The sequence below is a fragment of the Phacochoerus africanus genome, chromosome X (genome assembly GCF_016906955.1).
Source record: "Phacochoerus africanus isolate WHEZ1 chromosome X, ROS_Pafr_v1, whole genome shotgun sequence".
NCBI lineage: Eukaryota > Metazoa > Chordata > Mammalia > Artiodactyla > Suidae > Phacochoerus > Phacochoerus africanus.
In genome coordinates, this window is record NC_062560.1 from 72,339,011 (window position 1) to 72,359,613 (window position 20,603).

Consider the following 20,603-nt stretch of genomic DNA (forward strand, 5'->3'; position numbering starts at 1 on the left):
TAACAGAATGAAATCCTGTTTGTTATTCACCTTGATTTTGAGAGATGAGCACTTGAAAATATGATATCTGAACATTTTCAAAAGTACCACAGTTATTTTCATTTTTATATTTTAAGATTTTTTAACACAAATAGTTTTTCTAACATGTAGAACTTTTCACATGTAAATTAGCCAAGTTTGAAACATTTGTTCTATATTGTTGAGGGATTTTTTTACTTTGTTATTTACAGCCAGTTGTACATCTGTGACTGACTTTGATGACTGTCCAGGGAATATAACAGATTTTTGTCCAGCGAATAGTGTTTGTGCATGTAAAGATGGAAAGCCTTTTTGCAAGTAAGTAGTTATCTATGCTGTAAAGGAAAAGTGCAATATATTGTAAGTAACAACTAACTTTTTGTTTGCTATATTCAACAATGCAATAATTGTTTTAAAATAATGTTTTAATCAGAAATAGCTCCTCTACATATAGTACAGTTATTGCAGATTCCCTAAAATAGTTTAATCTATTGTTTTAAAACAATATAATAAAATTTAAAACATTAAGACAATTTATATTAATTTTAAGAGATTAGCATCATTCAAAACTGCTTTCCTCAGACATTTTTATGGATAAGTTATGTATATATATATAACATATATGTATATAACATATATATTCATGAATAAACCATTTTGCCATTCTAAAGAAGGAAAATTTAAGATATACCTCATGTTATGTAACTACAATAATCATGACACGTAATGTGTGAATAAAGTGCTTTGTAAATCATGAAATATTTTAAATGCAGTGTGACTCCCCTTCTTTGTTTTCAAGTTTGCTTTTTGTGAAAGTGTGCATTCTTTGAGTGCATATATATATATATGTATATATATAAGTTGGGCAGACTTTCTACTTTGTTCTAACCATAAAAATGAGAGTAGTAGGGTAAAAAATGGGAAGACCTGGGAAAAAAATCAACATAAGAATAAAAAGGAGTTCAAATGTGAGAGAAAGAGAAGATAGGTGGAGAGGGGGCAATAGTGAAAGGTTTTCCGGAGCCCTTGCTCCTTAGACTGATAGTAGGAAAACCAGGTGTAAGGGGCCAGTGTGGGCAAAGGCACTGTGAGGCTTGAGAGAATTTTGTGTCTGGAGAAATACTGAATGATAGTATTTCCAGTTTCTCAAGTACACTCTTTTCTCTCTCACCTTTGGATGCTGACATATACTACAATTTCCTTCTATTACTCTTCCTTTACCCTCCCTCCTTTCATCACAGCTCTTCTTCCCCTGATGAGTTCCTACTTAACCTTCAAGACTAAGCTCCATCATGTTGCTAACACAGCACTTAAACAACTCTACTGCAGTTTCTTTGAATGCAAGGTACGTTTCCCTTTTGAAAGCACCACAAAAACAATAATTTAGTCTTATCTTCAGCACCTAGCACAATGCCTGTCATACAGAAAGTGTTCTGCAAGGATGTGTTGAATGAACCAGTCACTCAATAGTGCAAAATATTGGAAGAATATTGAAGATGAAAAGTGATTTTTAAAAGCCATTGGATTTATTTATTTATTTATTTATGTCTTTTTATGGCCGCACCTGCAGCATATGGAAGTTCCCAGGCTAGGGGTTGAATCAGAGCTGAAGCTGCCAGCCTACACCACAGCCAACAGCAATGCGGGATCTGAGTTGTGTCTGTGACCTACAGCACAGCTCACAGCAACACCAAATCCATAACCCACTGAGTGACGTCAGGGATTGAACCCGTGTCCTCATGGATACTAGTCAGGTTCGTTACCACTGAGCCACAATGGGAACTCCAGAAGAAGAAAAAAAACATTGGATTTAGCTTTAGGAGTTGTTGGTGATAATCCCTGAGAATATTCCAAGATTGAGATGAGAATACAAACCAGATTGCAAAATTACATCAAGGAATGGGAAATAAATGTAATACAGCAATAAATAAACATATATGTCATTTGAAAATCTTAATGTTATTTGTAAACTCTTAGTTGAAGGAATTCTGGAGGCAGGCTAATCAAAATTTTGTCTAAAAGCTTACCTGTCTTCCTAATCCTTATTATAATTACGTGCCTCATTTTTCACAAGCCTTTACAATTGTTAATTGCCAGATCACATTGACATTATGCCTATTTTGATATTGATATTTTTTTCCACTAAGTTGATTCAAACAAGTTACTTCAACTTATTTTACTGATGGATCGCAATGTGGAACATAACTATAGCAAGGACCTACTATACAGCTCAGGGAAATATATTCAATACTCTGTGATAGCTATATGAGGAAAGAATCCAAAAATGAAAGTATATGTATATGTATGGCTGATCCAGTTTGCTGTATACCTGAAACTAACACAATATTGTAAGTCACCTATACTCCAGTAAAAGTTATTAGAACTAACAAAAAACCACAAGTGCTTTGCCTGTATATATATCTGTCAGGTTTTTTGAATGTCTACCTGATGACAAGGGGTAATTTTTATTACTAAATATATTAGCACCACATACTTTGGATCAGTTATTTTGACATTGTTAATCAAAGTTAAGCACTAACAAATTATAATAGAACATATCAAATTAAGTGGTGTAATCATTATTTTAAGTTCATAAAACATTTTAATAGCATTGCTGAAATTGTCTAAGGATACATGTACCACCACCACCACCACCACAACCCACACCCCTACAGGCAGATCTCTCAGACACACATGCACATATGTTCCAAATATTTCATTCAAATAAAAAATGAACAAAAGACAATTTTAAAATGTTTAAAGATAGATAATTTAATGAAATTGGCCTAAGAATACATGCCTGATACTTTTCAAATTTTTCAGTCATATTTTATTTCAAAGAACTATATTTTACATTGTTATGAACTGAACAAAGTTTATTTAAGATCATTTAAGATTTTTTAAAAAATTCAACTAACTCTGACCCCCTAGGTCCATTACTCATCAAAATGAGAATCAGTACCTCAGTTTATCTAAACAGGATGCAAATTTTTTGGTGTTGCTGTTCTATTGAGGTATAATTGATACAAAAAAATTACATACATTTAACATTCACATCTGGATGAGTTTGGACATATGCATACATCAGTGATACCATGACCACAACAAAAGCACTAAACATATCTATCTCTTCCAAAAATTTCCTTGTGTTTTTTTGTGATTTCTTTTCTCTCTTTCTTGCCTTTTTTGTAAGAAAAAGTAACATGAGATCTATCCTCTTAACACATTTTGAAGTGCACAATTCCATATTGTTAACTATAGGTACAACGTTGTACAGCAGATCTCTAGAACTTATTCATCATGCATAACTGAAACTTTGTACACATTGAGGAACAACTCCCCATTTCCCCCTCCTCCCCAGCCCCTGAAAACCACCATTCTAATTATCTGCTTCTAATAAGTTTGATTATTTTTATTTGGAACTGCTCATGTATCTCTCAACCAAGGTTCACATTTCTCACATACTGATTTCTGAGAAAAAAAAGTTAACTACATTAACATTTTTAATGTATTTTTATGTAAAGTTTTTGTATTTTAAATGTATTTTTATATAAAGATTTTATTTTCCACTGATAGTTGAAAAAAATCACATATCTCCCAGGATCACTATGAGAATTAAATAAGATAAAATATTTTAAAATCCTCACATAATAACTAGTTCAGAAAGGTGTTCCAAAAAAGTCAGTTCATTTCTTCTCCCTAGCTACTATGATGTTAAGCTCAATGGCTCAATTCTCAGTTTTCATCATACTTAACCCATTAGCAGTATTCAACATGATTAACAACTCTCTTCTCCTTGAATTTTCACTTAGCTTCCAGGATCCCCCTTTCTCTGGTTTTAATTTTTTTTCTTCCACTTCAGTGCCCACTTCTCAACCTTTGTTAGTCTCTTCTCCTGTCCCCACCTACTCAATGCTGAAGTGTCCCAGGACTTAGTCCTTCATTCTCTTTATCTGTATCTCCTCCCTTGATGATCTCATCCAGTCTCATGTCTTTATCTACCATCCAACTGGGAAAATTTATACTTCTAGTTTTAGAGGTATAACTGCCTACTCAACATCTCTACTTGGTTATCTGATACCCATTTTAAAATCAGCAAGTACAAAACTGAACTGCCCAACCCCCATTACTACCACCCCAAAATGTTCTTTCTACACAGTCTTTCCCACCTCAGTTGATGGCAACTCCATCCTTTTGTTTGCTCAGGCCAGAAACCTTCAAGTTATCCTCAGTCCTCTTTTTCTTGCACATCCTACTTCCTGTCTATCAGCAAATCCTGTTAGTTCTGCCTTTAAAAAGGATAAGCAGAAATCAACCATCTTTTACCCTCACCACCACTGTTATCATTCTTATCTAAACTATTTTGGTCATCTCTTGCCTAGATTACCAAACAGCTTTGTGACCTTTCTCCCTGCATCTACCTTTGTCCCTTATATTCTGTTTTCAGTACAGTAGAAAACAGAATGATCCCTATAAAACAATCTAGAACACATCACTCCTCTTCTCAAAACCCTGCAGCTATTCCTCATATCACTCAGTGTAAAAGTTAAAGTGTTTACAGTGATGTATGAGGTCTTTTGTGATCTGGTCTGCTTCCTTTTTTGGCCTTACTGTGCTTCAGCTACACTGATTTTCTTGTGTTCCTCAAACATGTAGGCACATTTCATCCTGCTTTAGAGCCTTTGTACTTTCTATTCCTGATGCTTGGAATGCTGCTCTTCTCCCAAAATATCCTATCTCTAACTCCTTCACCCACTTCAGTCTTTCTTCAAATATTACCTTCTCAATAAGGCCTGTCCTTTACTAACCTATTACATCACTGCAATCTTTCCCACAATCCAACCCACCATATTGCCAATTCCCCTTACCCTCTCTACTTTTTCTTTTTTCCTTAGGACTTATCACCTTCAAACATTTTAGATAATCTACTAATAATGCTTATTTTTGTTGTCTGTCTTCCTTTGCTACATTTTAAGCTGCTTGAGGACATGGGTCTTTGTTTTATTCACCAGTCTGTCTCAAATACTTGGCACAGTACTTGGCACATGGTAGGCACCCAATAAATGTTGTTGAATAGATGAATGGTTACTGTTTAACATATAATTACTTTGTGATTCATTCCTAAGTTAAGCAAGAAATCTACTCTTGAAAAAGTCTTTTTCCAAGAAGAAATCCATGAGACTTTATAAGACATATTTTTCAAGTATATTCTAACCTCCTGAAATGAATGACATCTTATTACATATTAGAAGCCATGTCCTGTTGAATAGATTACTACCTATTTGAAGCTGGTGGATTCATTTTCTTAGAGAATCCTAAACTATTAAAGCTATAAAAATTATATTAATCATCTAATCAACCCTTTCATGTCATCCATGACAGTACTCCTTAATATACTGGAATGATACGAACCAGGAGTAGTTTACTTAAGATCTGATATTCACTGTTCAACTGGGTAATCCATTATCAATTCTACAGAAGATAATGAAGCAATCTCTAAAGACACTACATGAACTAACCTCTCCATTAGTCACTCCAATGGAGTATGATGAAAAGTCATATTATTCCTCTCCACAAAACCATAGACATTTCCATGTGGGTGTATGCTATGCCAGTTCAGTCTAGGCATCAGAGACACACATTCAGGTCATTTGGCAAAGTGTCAAGGCTTTATAAAAAACATGAGAAGTTCATACATGAGTAATTTATTTTTTTTAAATAGAGGAAGAGATTCTGAACTCATGGGAAAGATGGAGCCAAGCAGATGTTTCTGGCAGACAGTCTGTTCTCACCTTCTCATGTTTCTTCTCGTATTTGTTGTCAAGTGGCATAGTCAGTCTGTCAACCTGCATTTATCAGTATAGGAGATGGTGAACAGAACACCCAGCTGCAGCTACAGAACTGGTAGACTAGGCTGCTTCAAACTCTCTTCCTGGCACTGATAGAACTGAAGTAGCCAGAATGAAATAAATATGAGCAGTGGGCAGAAAATGGACAGTTTTAAAAGAGTCTCGACACAGTCATTCTGGATGAGACCTTTTTTGTTGTTTGTTTCATTCCTAGCTAAGTGCCACATATTCATTACCCATTGGTTAGGAAATCCTGACTGCCTTCTGCATGCTGACTCAATGTATTCAAACCTGTAGGTTTTAGAATGTTTGCTCAAGTGGAAAATAGGACAATAGAAATCTCTTGAGGACCTTAAAGGTAAACCTCATGGTTTAATAACAATGAAAGATGTGATTCTTTCAGGGGAAATGATTTGTTTTTGTTTCTCTAATTTGTGAGCTTTTTCAATTTTTATTATCTCTTTCTAGATGTCCAAATTTCAGAGGTCAGTGGGGAAATTACTGGTACATGGGAGTCAAATGTGACCAACTCTGGAACACACTGGACCTGATTTTAGTAGCAGCATTGCCTGGAATAGGACTTGCTTTACTAGTTGGTGTAACAATCCAGACTATCCACTACTGTAAAAAGAGGTCAAAGAAGGATACAAATGACCACCGGTAAGAAATTTCTAAATACCTCTCAGAGTGATAGGAAATCTCTTGTGAAATCAGCAAATGATTCAAGAAATAATGGATATCATGTATCCTGCATACAGCTGGCATGTTCGCTTCCATATTTATCAGTTTTTAATTAAATTTGAACAAAAGTCAGGATAACCAAATACATTCTGTTCAGGATTTGGACATAGCAAAAACTGAAAAGCACCTTCCTCAGATAAAAGCCAAGTGTAATTCACTAAAGAACTGTCCTACTTCAGGGCCTTCCTTCCACCAAGGTAGTATTTGTATGCACCACACATTCTGTCCTAAGAGTTGGGGTGGGGGGACTGCTATACCAGTGTCTCTTACCCCAACCTCCAGCAACAATGTCAGAGAAATGGACAGAGGAAGCCAATAGACTTGATGTAGTCTGACTCTGTCTTTGGTAAATCATTTCACAGGGCTTCAGGTTTCTCAACTATAGGGACTGCTATAATCTGTCCTACCCACCTCACAGAGATGATGAGATTGATACTGAAAACCACAATCATTTACAGAGAGTTTATTATATGTGTCAGCTGAATTATAAATGTATCATACCTATCAACTCCTGTAATCCTCACAAGAACCCTATAAAGTACAGACAAGATTACTGAGGCAAGAGAGATCAAATAACTTGGCTCAGGTTACAGGACTAAGTCTGTACCCAGGCAATCTAGCTCCCAGGCCTAAACTCTTAACCCCTATGTTATGCTAATGGAATCTAATGAGATAAAACAGTGCTTTGAAAGCAGTAAACCCTGCTGCATTCCTTTTATTTCTTTGTTTTAAAGCAAACAGTACCCTTTATGTTTTGCACTGCCTCTGAATGATAGAAATATGAAGGGTAAATACCAGTAGGGTAAAATTTCATCAATTTTATCGCCTAATTCAAATTAGCATCTACTTTGAAGTATTATTCTTCAATGACAAGGTAATGTTACCCTCCATGCAGTATGAGGATAATTTGAAATAATACTTTAAAATTGAAAGTGGCTGGTACTGTCAGTCTCAAATTTTAAGAACAGGCTTGCAAATTGCAATAAAATCAACAATTTGAACAGTCTCAGATATTTGTCTGAGGGAGGGTGAGATAAACTCTCCAACCTTTTTGTTTTTTCAAAATCCTAATCTTTGTTGCACCATCATTGTATGTGGTACACATGTACCTATGCATGAAATCAGTGTTATTTAGCATTAATTTTGTAAATTGAAATTGATAAAGAGAATTTCATATTGCCACCTGACTTTGGTTGGAAACTTCCTGAGATGTTAAAGAAACATTTTAATTAGAAATCACCTGTGAACAATCACCTTTTAAGCATCCTGTCTTTTAAGCCAACTCCATTTGGAGTTTTCCTACTCCAAACCTTTCTAGAACACTGGATTTGTATTCCAAGCCTCTCTCTTCTACTAATTGTCTATGACTTTGAGTGGATCACTGAGTCCATTTCCTCCTTTATAAATGAGGAGCTGGGTAATACATATCCTACTTCTTCACAGTTGCGAGAATCAAATTAAATAATTAATGGGTAATTGCATTGAGAAGCAAAGGCGAAACAAAAAGATTAGCTATAAATCAGAATAGTAGTAGTGGGTGTCATAAGCACTTAGACTTATTTATACGCTTTTAGGGTAAAGAATTAAACTGTCTTATTTTTCTCCAGTTAAAATATAATTTAGTTTGAGCTCCTCTTCTTCCCTTCTGCCATTCCCTCAATTGTGAATTGACAAAGTGATTCTGTGTATACTCTGAAGTGTAGTGGAAAAAGTATCTACATGGAGCCAGACTGACTGGGGCTCACATCCCTGCTCTACAAATCAACCATGTGGCCTTGGGGATGTCCTTAAAATTTCTCAGCCTCAGGTTTATCTCTGTAAAATGGAGTTAATAATACCTATATTGCAAACTTTTTGTAAATATTCAAATAAGATAATGTAATTTTTTGTGAAATGATGTGTGAAATTTTAAGTTGCGTCAAAAGTACAATGGATGGATAGATGGATAAATACATGTAAAAGCAAGTATAGTAAACTGTTAATGATTAGAGCTAGGTGGTAGATACATGGGCATTTACTATAAAATTCATTTTGCTGTATGTTTGAAATTTTTCATAATAAAATGTTGGGGGAAATCAGATAACATAAAATAAAACATTTTGAGCATGGAAAAACTCAACAAATGGTAGCCATTATTATCACATTCTCTTGAGTACATATAATAATGGATGGGATGGGAACATTCATTCTGTATTGTCAAAAAATGAGTTTATAAAACAAGTGATTTTTAACCAATTAAGCAAGTTCTCTATCCTAACTATATATACATTTTTAATTTAATGTGTCAGAGAACAGAGGCGTTTATCAGGACTCCAACCTCAACATAATTCTGCTCATGCTTTCCATACTGCTATGAGACCTCAACCTGATCAAGGCCAGGTAAGCACTGAAATTCATTTGTAAGGTAAACTAAATTTAGAGAAGACACCAAAGAGAGAAATGCCTTGTAGGAAAATAATAATTTTGGGATATCAAAGAATTAGTCAGAGACAACAACATGAAGTCTGATCAGAAGATTTGCACAAATATGGGATGGTTGATGACAAGCTGTTTATCAGTAGAGTACAGGCCAGGCCTGGGGCAAATTTCACAGGGTGTGCTCTCTCCTTTTCTCCGTTGTTTGTTTCAAGATAAAATCAAGTTAAAATGTATATCAAAAGCAGCCTTGGGGAAAGTTAAATCACATATCAAAGGGGAAAAGAAAGCCCTAAAATAGAGCTAGAAAGATATGGGTAGCAGGACAAGGATTAGAGTCATATGTTTTTTTTTTTTTAACCTGCTGAAAAATCTCTTAACAATATGTTCTCAGTAACACAGATCCTCTAAAAACAGAAGACTTGTGTGGATCTCTTCAACCTTAGGAATAGCTCTGTAGTAAAAGCTCTGAGTATCATACCTGACTGCAAATATCAGAAGTGGCAGCAATATTTTATTGTTTCAAATCAAACTAATAACTAGTAAGATATTGGAAAATCATCTTTTTGTTTTGTATATAAGGTTCTAGAACATGCCCAACTATGATCCCTACATTTTAAGGAAGACTAAGGACCACCAAACTCAGTACAATTCTACATTCTACATATTTTCCTGATATGGTTCCTTCTCAATAGCATCAAGGCCAGTTAAAACTGAAACACAAAAAGTTTAAGATAAAAAGTTGATGAAAGGTGGATGAATGAAGGAAAGCAGTCAAATATTTTCTATTTTAAGTCAGAACAATTAAATATTGGGACTTCGAGTATGAAAGATAGGATTTACGTGTTTCTGAATATATCTATATCTATCAAAAACAATTTTCAAAAAAGAAGGTTAAGGTACTCGGGTTTGCATATACTGTGGTGAATAATGTTGATGTTATAAATGACTAACTCTAAGGCTGTCAAATCCTTTTAGTTGACCAATTTTTTTATAGAAGAATCCTAAGATTTAGAGATAGTTGTGGAAAGGAAGTGCTTTTCCTTTTCTAAGGATTCATTTATTCTTATGCTCCCCATTTATTTCTGCCACACACTTATTTTTCAAATCTTCTCATGGACTTTCTCATATTCTCTCCTCTCATCATCTCTCTTTTTTTTTTTTAACTTAATGCTATACAAGCTCTAATAGTGGGTAAAACTCGGAAGGAAAGCCAAGTAGAATGCCCATCGTTTAGGCTATATTCAATAAATGTCACTCTCCCTTTTCCCAGTCTGTCTTCCTGTGGCTAAATACCTGCTTTAGTTCCTGTTACAGCTATCCGAAAATTTACACTGTAGACACTTCTCTTCATTGCTCTGAACATTTCCTAAACTTCCTTTAACTGGGGCAGGGGATGGTGGGCTTGGGGTTGGGAGTGAACTGCCATGCCTGGTCTCAAATCTACCATATTCTTCTCTTCCTGATGGTTTCCCAAAGTCTAAGGAATTAAGAATTAGAAATGGACCACAGGTTAACAATTTAATAGAGGACAAGGAAACTTTCCAACTGAGTTAAACTTTTTAGAAGGGTGTCCAGATGCACTGTGCTCTGAGTGTATGTTTAAAATATTGACTTTGGCGTGTGATGACTTCTCAGAAGCTAAGGCCCAGATCAGGTTTCCACAGAAGTGAATAGTGCTTTTTTATGCAAATTCATCACTATTTATTCAGCTAGCTCACACACAGAGAACCAGGAATTAATAAGCAGAGCGTGAGTTTATTCTTGAACTGTCAACGTTAATCTTTTCTAATTGACTTAGCAATTACATTTGAGTGGGTGCAGGCAAGACTACATATTTGCTACCTCTTCTTCACCTGTTTACTTTTAGCAGAGTAGCCTGTGGCTTTCAAAGTTGCTACAATCCCAGCATGAGCATGTAATTAGAAATCCCAATGTATTCTACGAATCTCTGACAGAAAGGTGTGCTGCATAATTTAGTCCTGTGAGAAGTCACCATTGCCATTGTTGTTTATTTTTGGTTGTTTGATCTCAAATGTGTTTTTCAAGTTTATCTGCCTTTAAAACCAAGCTTACATGGCATGATTCAGCCCCGTTCAGCCACAGGATATAACATGTTTTAATTGCTTTCACTTGGTCTTTTTTACTAAGGAAAAAACTGTGTCAGAAGGAAAAAAAAAGCACTCCTACTTTTGTTAGAGACATAGGTAAATGGTGTAGTCTGAAGGGCATAGAAATAAATACTGGTATGATTTTAAAAGCATATAATAAACCATATAAATGGAGGCAACAAATATGGAGATAGGTTCACTGAAAAAGATGTACACTTTGACTAACAGTAAGATTTTCTAAATTTGGCAGTGTAAGCACAAACTTACCAAATTGCTGGATTGACTGGATTTTCAAATAGAACAAATTGAAAGCAGGAAGAGGTAATGAATTAAGCTTTAACTTCTGCATTTACTAAATCCAAATTATTCTTCCTGGATAATAAATGAAACAATTAAAGTATCCCTCAGATACCTGAGCATATTATCATAATTTAAATAATTTCTCATTAGAAGTTGTTAATATCATCTTCAGACAGTTTTTAAACATTATCAAGCACTCCGCTGCAGATAGCACTATGTGAATTGTTATAACCTCCAGACCGTTGTCGCATTCTCGGCATGCATTGTCATTGGATATGTACATTACTCTACCTTAGCAGTAAACAACTGGTCACAGTTTTATGAATATTTGCCTAGTTAAAGCCTTAAGTTATGTCACTTATACAATTCATGAAATTAATTTGTTCAAGACAACCAGTTATGTCAAGTGAACTGGAAATCAGCAAAGTAAAAATAACATCTTTTACTGTGATTAGTTTTTTCAACTGTCCAATGTTTTGCTTAGGAAAATAATATTAATTGCCTAGAAACACTAAAGGAATCTTAGTCATTGAAAAGGAAATTTGCAGCATTTTAACCTTTTTTTATTTTTTAAAATTTATGTGATTTTTAAAGGTCATTTTCCATTTAGCTATTACAGGCTATGGCTATATTCCCAGTGTTGTGCAACATATCCTTGAGCCTGTCTTACACCCAAGAGTTTGTACCTCCCACTCCCCTACTCACACTTTGCCCCTCCGCCTCAACTGGTAAATACTAATTAATTCTCTATATCTGTGAATCTGCTTCTTTTATGTTATAGTCACTAGTTGTATTTTTTAGATTCCACATATATATGCTATTACATGGTATTTATCTTTATCTGACTTATTTCACGTAGCACAAAACCCTCCAAGTCCATCCATGTTGTTGGAAATAGCAATATTTCATTGTTATTTATGACTGAGTAGTATTTCAATTGGCAATTGTAAATAATGCTGCTATAAACATTGAGTGCATGTATCTTTTTGAATTAGTGTTTTCAAAGAAAACTATGTTTTGACTAAACTCTTAAGCTTCCTTAATTTTATTTCTATTTTTCTTGCCATTATTTAAAGATTATCATGTAGCCAAATTTTCTGGAATTTTAAAAATACGTTTCCAAAAATAATACAATACCTGTGCCACAAGGAAGTCACTGGATGAAATTTTCCATTTCACCAATAGATGGCAGTAATTAACCATTACATGTGTCTTTGTAGGCATTCCGGGTTTGGGGAATCTACACTGTAAAAATTCAAAAGCAGAAAACCTGTAGTTAAGAACTAGTGGCCAAATCATTCAGAGAACATACCGTCAGTATGAAATTATGGCGACTCTGATAAAATCTTAGTGTCATACTAACTTCATTGTAGAGAAAGAATCAATCAAGTGGAAAATAGGAAAATAGAAAACTGTAATGCTGAAGGATCACAACTATCAGTTTTCTAAAGTATGCATATATAATGGAAACACATTTGACAAAATGTCATTTTCTTCAGGTGAAAAACTATAGGTTAATTTTCCTTAAAATGTGAAAACTCTTCATAATTGTGAAGTAAAGAGATCAACAAAATTAAAAAATGGGCAAATTAGATGAACTGACAGTTCACTGAGAAGGAAATTCAAATGACTCAAACACATGAGAAGATGTTAAATTTCCCTCATTATTATGAAAGAAATGTGACTATAATTATATTTAAATACCATTTTTGCCTATCATTTTAGTAGAGATCCAAAAGCTTGATAATATATTGTTAGAAAGGCTGTGAGGAAAATGGCTGGTGGAAAGACCATTTGGCAATTACAAATGCATATATCCTTTGACCTGGCACTATCACTTCTGGGAATGCATATCCTGCAGATATGTTCCCACAGGATATATTTAAAAGGTATTTATTGCAGCATCAGTTGCAATAGTAAAGGATTGGAAACAACACAGATGTCTATCAAGTGAGGCTGGTTAAATAATCTATAATATATGCAATACTACATCCATAAAATGGAATGCTATAGAACTTTACAAAAGCAGAAGGTTATCTCTGTGCTAATATGAAAATATCTCCAAGACATGTTTAGTGGGGAAAAAAAGTGCAAAAGAGAGTGGATAGTATGCTTCCTTTTGTTTAAGAAAGGGAAGGAAGTAAGAATACACATTTGCATTTGCTTATATTTGTATAAAGAAACTTTGGATCAGTACACAGCAACTATAAAAGTGATTACTTCCTTAGGAGGTTAGAGTGGGAACTGAGTGCATGGGGGACAGAAATGAGAAAAAGAATCTCATTGTTTAAATTATTACTCATTCGAAATTTTTCAGAGTATTTTGCTTTTAACAATGGAATAAATAAAACCTTATTTAGTAAGTTATGTTAGTTATAGTTATTAGTGATATTGTGCCATTATTATTTTCCTGATTTTGATAATGTGCTATAGTTATGTAAAATGTAAACACTAGAGGAAGCTGAGTTAAGGTAATACAGCGACTCACCATACAATATTTGCAACTTGTCTATAAATTCTAAAATCATTTCAAAATAAAAAGCTTTTTAAAAAATAAACAGTTGAAAACCTGTTTGGTCCACAGTCTCGCTGGAACGTGTGAGAAGACAGAAAAACACTATTATCCCTGGTGTCCAGGGATATGATACAGATCCATGTAACAATGACAACTCTAGGTCAGGTTCCTTTACTATACCCTCTTGGGGGAAGATGTTTCTTCCTTAATAACTATTTTCTTTTGCAACTATATATTGGTTTGGGTGATTATTTTTAAAATGTATGCTTCCCCACTAAGAACAGAGATATGTGTGTACATATTGTACATGATAGATGTCTTAAAGCACGTGTAGGGAATTTAAGTGAAAGAAATATTATGTTTATTTTGCATAATTCCAACAGGCAGAACCAAAACCAAAGGTGGAGATTACGGGAGGCAAACTTTGGCTCAATGTAATCTATTCATTTTTAACTGCCAGAGCAATCAAATAATCAAATAGATTGTTCCAGTTAAAGGTGCACTCCTCAAAATTGGAAACATTCCAAAAGAGGCTGGGATGAGACGGAAATGACATCTTCAGGTGGGAGAGCAGATCAGATAATAGATAAGATTCTAAGATGGTCAACACTAAGATTCTGTATGCTTTCTGGCATATCATACCTTAAATCTTCTTCAGCTTCCTTCATATTTGAAGAATCAAAGGAGCTCTTGTTTTTTTGCTATCCTTCAACTCTGTGTTCTCAGTATGTTAAATGCCAAGGTTATTCTTTGAAGCCCATTTTCTAATAAATAACAGATAATCTCATTGAAGCTTATCTGCTGAGTTCTACCCACTCACTCAGCCTTGGGAGATCTCCATGAAGATTATCCTTGTCAGCTTTGCAATTCATATTCAGGAAGCTCAGCATTATTAGATGCTAGTTTGGAAGAATTTTAGAGACCATCTATTCAATAACAGATACTTTTCAAGTCCTTTGGTGTGGAGACTTGTAAAATTTTTTGAAAGTCTAAGTAAATTATAAACATTTAAACCCCCTTACTCAAAATGCTCAAAAACCCTAGTTGATTCTGTCAGGCATTATATAATTTTCAGCATAATAATGATGATTATTTCTACCTAGTAGGTTAAGTTTTCTTAAGCATTTGATATTTTATTAATCTCGCACCTCACGCACAATGGAAAAATGAGAATTATTGGTCTGCAGTTGTCAAGATTCTATCCTTATGGATTGGAGTTAGCACAGTGGCCATTTATAACAAAATGCAACACTTCATGGTAATCTATTCCACAGTTTCAACTTTGAGTTCCTTCATGCTGTTCAAGAGATGCTCTCCTGCCCTTGATTCTCCTATACCTAGTACATTGACTAAGTCTTGACAAGTGATTCCAAATAGAACTTTCTACAATTTTATAAATCTATGCTGTCCAATGTGTCAGCCACTAGCCACGTGTGGCTATAGTGGACTTGAAATGTAGCTAGAATGACTAAGGAATGGGTTTATTTTGTTTTGTTTTATTTTAATTAATTTAAATTTAAATAACTAAATCTGGCTAGTGGCTACCATATTGGATGGAACAGATATAGACCATCCTACACATTTAAAATAAAATTTTCTGCTATTTCTGATTTACTAAACACTCATAAAGGCATTATTCTTAATTTTCCTCAGTAAAACTCAATGAAAATAATTCATGTAGTGTCTCCTCTAATCTTATTTTTAATTCTAAGGATAATTTTGTGTCTGCTCTCTCATTTCCCTCTTTGGGTCATAGTGAAAAAAACTCTAAGTTTACAATCATATGATCAGAGCCTGAGAAATAGTTCTGTGACTTTGATCTTTTTATATTTAAAATTTACAAAATCTGAATCTGTTGAATTATGGTTATAAAGTGGCTCAAATGATTTTATTCCGATCAACTGTCCCTTCAGTATCATTGAGACTTGATTGTGATTAAGGTACTCTGATATATAAATAAGGTAATGGAGTAGACAAGAACTAACATTTATTGAACACCCACCACATATGAGGCATTTTCTTGATGATCAAATATCTGTAACATAGGATATCTTTTAATTTTCGTGATTGCCCTGCATACTCTTGTTACTAGTCTAGTTACTTGTCTAGTTAATAGCGACAAAATCAAGGATAAGATAGGTTGAATGACACAAAGGGCCATGGGACTAAGCAAGAGAAACAGGATTCAAAAACTAAATGTGAATTCAATCTTCTTTCCACTAAACCACAGCTGCCTCTTAAGTAGTTTTTTTTTTCTTTTGTCTTTTGTTGTTGTTGCTATTTCTTGGGCCGCTCCCGCGGCATATGGAGGTTGCCAGGCTAGGGGTGGAATTGGAGCTGTAGCCACCGGCCTACGCCGGAGCCACAGCAACGCGGGATCCGAGCCGCGTCTGCAACCTACACCACAGCTCACGGCAACGCCGGATCGTTAACCCACTGAGCAAGGGCAGGGACCGAACCCGCAACCTCATGGTTCCTAGTCGGATTCGTTAACCACTGCGCCACGACGGGAACTCCTTAAGTAGTTTTTAAAACAGTAACAATAACTAGCATAGGTCAGCAAGTATGTTCCAAGAAGTATGCTAGATACATTATCATTTAATCCTCATAACAACCCATTAAATTTTACAAAGAAACTATAAAACATAGTTTCATATAACTTTAAATTAGCAGGGTCAAATACTTTAGGGAGGTCAAGGAGGATCTGATAAATCAACTCTTCTCTACCTTCATTTTTCTTTAAGTATGATAATTCACTGGCTTGAGCTCTTTACACTTCAATTTTAAAATATATCTTGAGTGTTCATCATGTACAAAGCACTACACTGAGTGGGAAGATTGCATAAAACTAGATTTTTGTTTTCAAAAGCCTTTTCTTCCATTCTCTTCAGTATTCCTTCCCTCCCCTATTTATAGTCTATAAAATTTCTCAAAATATATTGTCTGAAAGCAAAGTCAGTGATATTTAATTTTTACTTATTGAAAATTTGGTTCCTGATACAAGTAACATTCTAATTATACTGAGGTAGGCAGGACCAAGGTGGAAGGTGTTTCAGGGTCGTTAGACTGGACTAAAAAATTACCAGTGAAGTAAGAAGCTACTTCTTGTTTGTAAATCCTTGATCAAGTTTTTCCTATTCTGTTTCATTACTCAGATATTCTATCTTGTCCCACACATTCCCATGTTTCCATTCCAGATCTGTTATTTTTATCATAACATTCAAAACTGTATTTGTAGACATTTTCAGGCTCATAGTACATTTCCCTATCCTACTTAATTTCTCTTCTTTGTAGACATACAGATGGCCAACAGGCACATGAGAAGATGCTTAATATCCCTGATTATTAGAGAAATGCAAACCAAAACTACAATGACATACCATCTCACACCAGTCAGAATGAGCATCATTAAAAAGTCTACAAATAACAAATTCTGGAGAGTGTGTGGATAAAAGGGAACCCTCCTACACTGTTGGTGGGAATGTAAATTGGTACAACCACTATGGAAAACAACATGGAGGTACCTCAGAAAACTAAATATAGGGAGTTCCCATTGTGGCTCAGCTGGTTACAAACCCGACTAGTATCCATGAGGATGCAGGTTCAATCCAGTGGGTTAAGGATCTGGTGTTGCTGTGAGCTGCAGTGTAAGTTGCAGATGCAGCTCAGATCCCGCATTGCTGTGGTTGTGCAGTAAGCTGGCAGCTGCAGCTCTGATTCAACCGCCAGCCTGGGAACTTCCATATTCCGTGGGTGTGGCCCTGAAAAGCAAAATTTTGAAAAAAGAGAGAAAAGTAAATATAGAACTACCATATGATCCAGCAATCTCACTCCTGGGCATATATCTCTAGAAAACCATAATTCAAAAATATAGTACACCCCAATGTTCATTGCAGCACTATTTACAATAGTCAAGACATAGAAACAAACTAAGTGTCCATCAACAAATGAATGGACAAAGATATGATATATATATATATAAATATTACCCAGCCATAAAAAAGAATGAAATAATGCCATTTGCAGCAACATGGATGGACCCAGAGATTATCATACTAAGTGAAGGAAGTCATCAGAGAAAGACAAATATGATATCACTTATATGTGGAATCTTTAAAAATGATGCAAATGAGCTTATTTACAATCCAAAAATAGACTCAGAGACATAGAAAACAAACTATGGTTAGTTATCAAAGGGGAGAGTGGGGCAGGGGATACAGATTAATTAGGAGTTTGGGATTAACATATACATACTACTATATATAAAATAGATAACCAACAAAAACCTACTGTACGGCATGGGGAACTATATTCAGTATTGTGTAATAACCTATAAGGGAAAAGAGTCTAGAAAGGAATGTGTATGATTGTGTGTTACTGAATCACTTTGCTGTACACGTGAAACTAACACAACATTGTAAATAAACTCTACTTCAATTTTTAAAATGGTTAAAATTTTTAAAATTCTCTTCTTTGCTCTAGGAATAACATTAAGTACAATCAAAGTGAAAATATCAGAGCTGCTACAGGCCAAGCTCATAAAAATCATCTGACAGGAGTAAAATCTGTCATATCTATCTATCTAGAGAGATTTAGTGTAGATCAAGATCTCTGGGAGCATTCTAAGCCTTCCTCAGAGCAGACTCAAATCCAACTTGCTTGGAGAAGAGACGGATTTATATGAGTCTTATTCCTAGTCCTTCTCCTTTACTCTGAAAGCAAAACCTGAATCTAATCTGTAAAATCAAGCCCTTCAATCATTTCAAATACACTGATCTCTCAGACCACAGAACTACGGATCTGGCTCTGTGAATGCAGTCAAATCAAAGGCCTATATATTAGTTTCATCATATATAAAAAAATGTGCCATCCCTGTCTGTCTCACAAGGCTGTTGGGAGTCTTCAAGGAGATCATAAAGGTAAAGTGCTTCAAATACCCAAAATTGTTACACAAATTTTTATATTATTTTAGGAAAAGAAACAAAAATGTTTTTGGTATTAAGCACTAAAATAATTTGTACACTTTTTCTGGATTTTTTTTGGTACATCTAAAATGCATACCTCTCAAAATAAAGCAAGACTTTATTTTTTTAAGAAGTAGACCTTTTAAATTCTGAAAGTTTCTAATTCTTACTCTATAATTATAAAAAAACAAACTAGCATAGAATTCTAATAATTTCTAATCTAAAAAATTCTATGAGACTATGAAATGTCTGATACACTTCTGGCATATTCTACCATTTATTTATTTATTTATTTATTTATTTTTTAGGGCTGCACCTGCAGCATATGGAGGTTCCCAGGCTAGGGGTCAAATCAGAGCTACAGCTGCTGGCCTACACCTGAGCCACAGCAACACAGGATCCTCAACCCACTGAGTGAGGCCAGGGATCGGACCCACGTCCTGATGGATACTAGTCAGATTGGTTTCCGTTGAGCCATGACAAGAACTCCCTATCATCTTTTTGGGAATAAATTTTTACCTTTCTTGCATGTAAAAAAATGTGTACATAAAAAGGTATTTGGCCATAACATACACATGAAAATGCAAAAAAAATATGTTCTAATACAGTGGGGACATGGTACTCTTTTCCATACTTTCCGTAAAATAATTAACTCAAATTTTTATGCTTGTGTGGTTTTAAAGATAATTTTACATGTTTATGTGTAGGGTGGTATGTGGTGATGTGGAAGGATCTAAGGAGAAGGTTGACCAGAGGGGTGTGTGTGTCTGTGTGTGTGTTTTATTGTAAGAAGTAAATATAGTTAAAATTATAAAAGGAATTCCTACATGAAAATAATTGTTAATATAAATTAGCCACAACCTTTTCATGCAGAGATAGGTTTCTCAAACATGTTTGTACATACAGAACAGTATATTTCAAAAAGGAAATATTAAATTTATCAGGAGGAAATATCCTCATTACTTTCCACTTGGATTGCAAATTTCTTTTTTTTTTTTTTTTTCAAGGGCCGCTCCCGCGGCATATGGAAAGTCCCAGGCTAGGAGTCCAGCTGTAGCCTCCCACCTACACCAGAGCAGCAGCAACTCCAGATCTGAGCCAAGTCTGTGACCTACACCACAGCTCAGGGCAACGCTGGATCCTTAACCCACTGAGCGAGGCCAGGGATCGAACCCACAACCTCATGGTTCCTAGTTGGATTCGTGCCATGACAGGAACTCCTGCAAATTTCTTTTTTTTTTTTTAATTTTTTTATTTTCCCACTGTACAGCAAGGGGGTCAGGTTATCCTTACATGTATACATTACAATTACTTTTTTTTCCCCCACCCTTTGTTCTGTTGCAACATGAGGGATCGGGAGCTTGGACTTATCAGATACAACTTAGAATAGCTATACAAGGAGATCCTGCTGAATAGCATTGAGAACTTTGTCTAGATACTCATGTTGCAACAAATTTCTTAATAAATAGGATATGACATTTATCTTGATCCCTGTGAGCTTATATGAGTGGTATGTACCTTATAAATGCTCAACTAATATTATTTAATGAGGATAAAGACCAGAGATATCTAATAAACATCATTTCTCAGTTCTAGCTCTCATACTATATTAAAGGCAAAGAAGTATTTATGTCAATATGCGGTTAAAAATTGGTCACAATATTTTTGGATTTTGTATTTCAGTGTTTAG

The 20,603-nt window shown here is 34.9% G+C and overlaps 1 protein-coding gene across 1 annotated transcript in view; it reads left to right on the top strand.

Moving 5' to 3' along the window:
• Positions 1-272: 272 nt before the first annotated feature.
• The window catches only part of LOC125118866 (uncharacterized), a 53,528-nt gene continuing 33,197 nt past the window's right edge, over positions 273-20,603 (top strand). The window contains exons 1-4 of the mRNA XM_047765741.1: positions 273-336; positions 1,260-1,363; positions 6,336-6,527; positions 8,897-8,987. Coding sequence (XP_047621697.1) covers positions 1,311-1,363; positions 6,336-6,527; positions 8,897-8,987 — 336 coding nt within the window. The 5' untranslated portion in view covers positions 273-336; positions 1,260-1,310. The remainder of the gene's footprint in view (positions 337-1,259; positions 1,364-6,335; positions 6,528-8,896; positions 8,988-20,603) is intronic.